The 6,420-nt window shown below is 46.0% G+C and overlaps 1 protein-coding gene across 1 annotated transcript in view; it reads right to left on the reverse strand.

Annotated features, from left to right (window-relative positions):
- Positions 1 to 6,420, reverse strand: part of DPP8 (dipeptidyl-peptidase 8) — a 19,193-nt gene that overhangs the window by 12,668 nt on the left and 105 nt on the right. Inside the window, 6 exon segments of the mRNA XM_009070555.1 lie at positions 1,287 to 1,415; positions 1,772 to 1,882; positions 3,062 to 3,230; positions 4,109 to 4,282; positions 5,202 to 5,314; positions 6,278 to 6,420. The exon segment at positions 6,278 to 6,420 is cut by the window's right edge and continues 15 nt beyond it. Of these exon segments, the coding sequence (XP_009068803.1) occupies positions 1,287 to 1,415; positions 1,772 to 1,882; positions 3,062 to 3,230; positions 4,109 to 4,282; positions 5,202 to 5,314; positions 6,278 to 6,420 (839 nt within the window).

A 6,420-nucleotide genomic window follows, 5' to 3' on the forward strand; every position in this document is an offset into this window, starting at 1 on the left:
GTTGATCCACACGAAGTCACATGGCAAATTCCATATACCCTGAATTTTCTCAATGCTTCTGTAAAAGCACTTCACCAACCTCGATGCAGTGAGGTGAAACCACTTGCCTTGGACCACAGTGGTGGCCTGTGTCAGTCCTTACCTCTCCCAGGGAAGAATGTTCTCCACTACCTCAAGCTTTGCCCTCAGAACAACCCACAGCAAAGGGCAATTACCTCTGCAACTCCCACTGGAAACTGACCCACAGATTAAAACCGAGATTTTTTTTTTTTTTAAGGGATTTGAGCTTTGGTTGACTCATTATCCTAAACTGCTGAAACTTCACATTGAATAGAACTATGACAAAATACCCAGAAATCTGAGTGTCCACAGGCACCAAAAAACACAGGAGGAGTCCCCTTTTGCTTTCCAAGCTCACACTGAGCTTTTCTCTCTCCTTGAAACAAGTAATAAACCAGGAAAAGCAGAAAACTTTTCCCAGTGGATCAGGGAATCTGCAGCTTAGGAAGGTCAGCCAAACAGCAGATATTTCTCCAAAAAATGAAGATTTCAGGAGTGAGGAGAGAGAGCAAACCACTGTTATCTGTGAATCACGTGCCCTGCTGTGACAGCACAGGACATATCAGAAGATCAAGGGTCCAACTGTTCAAACTCGCTGCACACCTGACAGTGAATCAGCCCTCAGTAGGTCTGCTTAAATCCCACTTCCCTGCTTCCAGTGCACTCCACTTCAACCCTGCCCTCACCCCTTTACTCCTGAAGGCTCAGATCACTCACTCTTTGAAAACATGACCACAGGAGGTTTTCCTGGCAGACTGCAGCATGTAGAGTTTGCTGTTCAAAGTCCAAAGCAATCCTGGAGACCAGAGTCCTTCAGAATTTGAACTGCTAGGGCACTGCCAGCAGCTAAACAGAAACCCTCCCAAAAAACCAAATGGCTCTGATACTGCAGTTGTTCCCTCAGAAACACAGGGCTGTAATGAGAATCAACTCCTCAACAACTCACATCTGCCAGGATCTGAGAGAGCAGCTCCAAAACAATGAGGGTTTCTGCCAACTCCTGACACCCAGACTCAACCACAGGGCTGCAGCATCAGCACAGTCACCAGTGACTCATCTAACCTCCAGAGCAGCTTCCCCAGACACATTTCCACCACCTCGACACCAATTCAAAGACTATTCAACACCACTCCAACACCTTTAGGCTAGGACAGTCACTGCTATCAGGCATATGCAATAAAATACACGTCCCCCAGAAAGAAGGATGTATGGTTTGAGGGTCTCACCAGTTTTGGGGTATCGGAAGGAATCTGTCCTCCTTGTGTCCAGCATGGGTGATGTGACATGGATAATTTCCACCTCTGACTCATCATTTTCCTCATAAAGGATTCGAAGAACTTTACCCCCATTCAGTGCTGTAAATGAATTAACACCACAGAATTAACAGCTCTCATTATCAGTTGTTGCAGGCATCCATATTTGCTCAGCAGCCAGGCAGATTGGAAGGATGAAGAAAAAATCCAACAAAGCCTGTGATTCATGTTTCATTAAACAAAACACTGAGACTCTTACAACTCCCACCACTGTTGTGAGAAGGGAATCTCTTCAAGGCCCCTGTAACATGCCCACTGCTGCAGGGAGCTCACAAGGAGTTAAAAGGTTCCCATCTTGCATAAAGACAAGTAACAGAACAAACTAACTCTGCACTGGACAGCAGAGCAGGGAAGCCACTGCTTGTGCCTGTCAGACAAGGTGGATCCACCACACTTACTTGGCTCTGCCTTTGGGCACCACCAGTAGCCAGTGTATCTGTCAAACTCCTCCTGCAGCACAAAAGTAGCCACGCCAGCAGATTTTGGATCCTCCTCCACATTGGCCAGTTCTAAAAAAAGACACCGAAGAATTAGTTCAGGATGTTCTGTAGAACCAAACCAGTTCTGCATTATCCCAAACATGGCCCAAGGAACCCCCTGGGAACGATTACAGAATAATAAATCTGACTTCACAGCAGATTTGATTTCTGCTTCCAGCCTTTTCTGCTGATTTATTTAGGGAAGATTTACTCCTGACATGCAGCTTCTTTTAGGAAAGGGAAGCCATCCTCCCTTTGTGCTCCTACCTAACCAGGCTCTCAATTAGTCTAGGAAAGAAAATGTTCTGAGCTCAGAGAATTGGACCCACAACTGTAAAGAAAATCAAAGAAATAAAAATACCATATACCAACCGTTCTGAACTACTGAAGCTGAAAACATCCACACTCAGAAAAATGGGAGCATCAGGATTTCGTTCACTGTACAACAGACTTACATAACACCTCAACTTGATGACATATCCATAGGGCTCCAATATTTTCCCTGTTTCCCTGGAGGTAACTTAGCAGCGCTCCATAAATAATTATCATCTGAGAAGGAGTCATTGCCATGGTGTATTTTTGATGTACTTACATAATATTTTAATAGTTAACATTTAAATAAGCTAAAGCATTATTATAAAGTGTCAGGAAATGTCATTAAGTACAATTTAAATGGAATGATTTAAATACAGAATGAAACTAATTTTTAACAAGTGTTTTCTCCATGATTTCCCATTTTCTTTCTTCCAGGATAAATGTCTAAAACAGAGTTGGACAGGGTAAGAAGTGAGGACCTAAGTTAGTATGGGGGGCCAGCAGAAGCCTCAGTGCTATTCAGAAACTGCCTAAATTGTTTCTGAAAGTCTCTGCAGCCTCATTTCAGTGACAGAAACTTTCCTCCAGCTCTATTCCACCCACAGCTCCTCCACATAAAAAAAGGCAGTTCCAATAAAAGCGATGTGCTATGTTTCAGGAGAAGAGCCCTTCCACATGTATCCAACAGACAACTCATTCTTCCAGATTCCACTGTGCAGGGAGAAGAGTCACCCCACAACATCTGCACTAGAGGAAACGTGGGATGTGACAATCAGGTGGAATAAACAGTGGCCACTGTCCCAGTTTCAGGAGAACCTCAGGTGTCATTGCTTGATTCAGTCTAGCAAGAACAAGTGCAGAGGAGGTGCAGGGGTTTGATTTTTGATGCATTACCATTGTGCACAAACGTCAGCCTCCTTTCTTCCCTGGATTCTATATTAGATATCCAGATATCATTGCAATGGATAAATGCAATCCAATTTGGATCAGCTGGACAAAGCTTGGGATCCATCCGGATATTTGGACAACTTGTCTCTACCAGAATGGGTCTTAAAGGCTGTTGCTGTTTGGAATTAAAAACACAAAAAGGCACAGTAAGCAACAATAACACATGAACACATCCATCAAATAACCTGGATTTTCCAAAGCCCACGGGAGTGTGGACACTGACTTCTAACACACAGGTTTGGAGAGGAATCTATCCATTTTAAACACAAAAAAATACCATGCAGATATTTTATGGGGAAAGTTATGCGTCTATATGGTTGCACAGGTCCCTTCAGAGCTTCTTTCCCCAGTGTTGAGATCAGCCCCAAATCAGAGATCAGCTTGCCTAAAGAAGCTTGGCACACTCTTACAAACAGCACCCTGAAAGGCGCTGGCAGAGCATGCAATCTTGCCCTCCAAAACCAATCCAGGGTACAGTAAATTCCCCCTGACAACAGGGTTAGACAAACATCAGGCATCTGTTATAACAATAAGAAATTGTTTCAGCTTTGAAGTGCAGCTTCAGCACCAGCAGAGTAAAGGCTGCTTGTTCTGCAAGTTGTGCAGCCAAATCATGTAACACACCCAGCACTGACCACCGAACAGTGACCTCAGAACTGCAGCTTGGGGACAGAAGTTCCCTCTGATGTGACTTCTGACTCCATGGAGCCTTTTGTTGCTTTTTATTGACACTGCTACCCATGAAAAATCAAAACAATCTGGTGTCCTGCCTCGTTTCTCCCATTTCCTGTAATCCTCCACCTGAGTTTCTACAACCACGGAAATGCATCCCTATGGAGGACTTCTCCATGTTTCCAGGGTTATCGAGGTCACTTGTCATGCCAGTGCAGCAAGAATTGATGATGATCACACTCTTTGCTTTCACTCCCAGCCAAAGGAGCTTCTCACCAGAGCACAAAGCACTGCAGAGAGACAGGGGATGAGTAAACTCACGGTGAATCCATGAGGACCTCCATCTTTCACATGATAAATCCCACTCCCAGCCTGGAACAGGAAGGTGCCGCTCTCTCGGTGGTAGTCATAGGAGGCAATGCCCACAGTGCCAATCCGCTTCCTCTCCCGCAGCAGCTCCTCCTCACGGGAGTACATCCCATAGTCCAGGATGGCCTGAATCCATGCAGAGAAGCACAGTCAACACCTCTGCTCTACTTGCCTTACTGTACTGCTGGAGAATCCCTGAGTGCCAGCTTCTAGGAGCAGATGGCTGTGCAGACACCCTCCTCCTCCGGAATGCTGCTGCCGGCTGGAAGCCTGTTCCTGCTTTGCCTCTGCCACCAGCACTCGTAGGTGCAGGCCATGATTAGATCCCACACAACTGTAAACCTGACAGCCACTTCTCCCATAGCATTATTCCCAATATTTCCTGGTATAAGATCAGCCTGAAGGTCTGTTATTTCTAGGAGGAGCAGGAGAGGCTTTGCTCACTTCCACATAGACACACAGTGACTGGTCTGGTGGGAGGAGAGCACGGCAGGAGGTTTATGTCTGGCTGACAGCCCTGGGAAATAACACAGGGAGAAATACACCTCATTCCATGTGGGGTTTGTCCCACCTCCTCCAACCTGCCACAGAGCAGGAGATGGGATGGTGCAGGCTCGCTGTGTGCAGCAGTGAAAAGGGAATACACATCTCAGTGAGTGGGAAAGGGATCTCTGCTCCAGCATGAGTCACGGAGCCACTGACTGATCCTCAGGGGAATCATCACTTCCCCTGCAAGACAGCAGGGAAGTGATTGGAGACTACAGGCTCCCTCAGCAATCCCCAGGGTCTCAGGGCACAGAATGTGATGCAAATGAGCACTTGCAATCTCTGCTGGTGAAGAAGGAATCATCCAGCACACACAGCTTGCCTGACACATAGAGCTGTATTCCAAACACCAGGAGAAAGCTGTGCTGGGTTTTGGGATGGCTGAAGGGTTGGCCAAGTGCAAAGAGGATCTTAAAATGTTTAAGACAATAAACTTCAGCCTGTAAGCACAGGTGCAACCCCTTCATGTATCTGAAGGACAAAAGAAACTGGGACCCACCGGAAAAAGATCCAGAAGAGGCTTCCAGGAAAGCAACAGGACAGCAGCTTTGTTTATGGTTTTGGGAATTTCAGAGTAGAAGAGTGTGTTCTCCCTGTTCTCCCCAGACATTGCTGTTGTGGAAGTGAGAAGGAAAAGTTATATTAGCTTTCTCTTAATAATCCAAACACTCTCAAAGGATTCCCAGGAAGAGTTTCCCAGTCCCTTCCTACCAGAGAAGTACTGATGGTCTCTGCACTGCAGGGAGTTTCCTGCTGCACAGAAATGCAAATCACAGAGAGGACAGAGAACAAGGAACTATACCCAGGCTTAACCCACACTGCCTGAAGTGTGTCTGTGTCTTCCTGCTGCCCTTTTATCCATAAACTTTATAAATCAAGGAGGGCCAGGCCTGACCTATAGCTCAGGAAGTGGCACTTGGGAAACCAGAGCTCATCCCAGGAGGGGTCAGACTTAACCCAGCAGAAAAATAGCTTTATCAAGTGAACACTCATTGGTGAAACAATGCACAGGTGAGGCACTGAGGCCTAGAAAAAAATCTTTATTATGAGATCAGAAGTGTTAAGAACATTATTTACTCTTTAAGCTGCCCCCACTCCAAACTGCTATTTATTCCCCACAGCATCCTTGGAAAACTTACTCCATCAGTAGCTGAGGCACAAAGGACTTTCAAAATTACACTTATAATCTCTGCTCTGGAAGGAAACTTTGAAGGAGAACAAGGTTCTATCCAGTAGCTCCAATAAAAGAGAAAGGAGATCAAACCTGCACAGCTTTTAGAGAGAGGATATCCTACTTGGGGTGACAAAACAGACTGAACAGACTTCCAGCTTGGGAACATGCCCCTGGGACACTGCACAGTCCTTTTCCAGCTCTAATGGGTCACCTCCAACCACACCATTTCCCTGGGAGATTACATCACAGGTTTTAAGGAGACATTACTATCAGGATCGTGACTCCTGACCAGCCAATTTGGCATGCAATCCCTTTTGATTTCAGTGCCAGAAATCCAGCTGTCAGGAACAGTCCAACCCAAAGAGCCCCTGCAGTGACACAGGCTGTCCCAGCCAGCTTACCCAGATAGTAGATCCTATCGGAATGAGGTCCTTCAGGATCATTTTTCTTCACAAATGTGAAGTCATGAGGGGCTTTTGCCATCATGTACCCATGGTACTTCCGCGTGTCCGTGAGCAGTTTCCTCAGCTGGCTCCAGGAATGC

This window comes from Acanthisitta chloris, unplaced genomic scaffold (assembly GCF_000695815.1).
Source record: "Acanthisitta chloris isolate BGI_N310 unplaced genomic scaffold, ASM69581v1 scaffold16142, whole genome shotgun sequence".
Taxonomy (NCBI): domain Eukaryota; kingdom Metazoa; phylum Chordata; class Aves; order Passeriformes; family Acanthisittidae; genus Acanthisitta; species Acanthisitta chloris.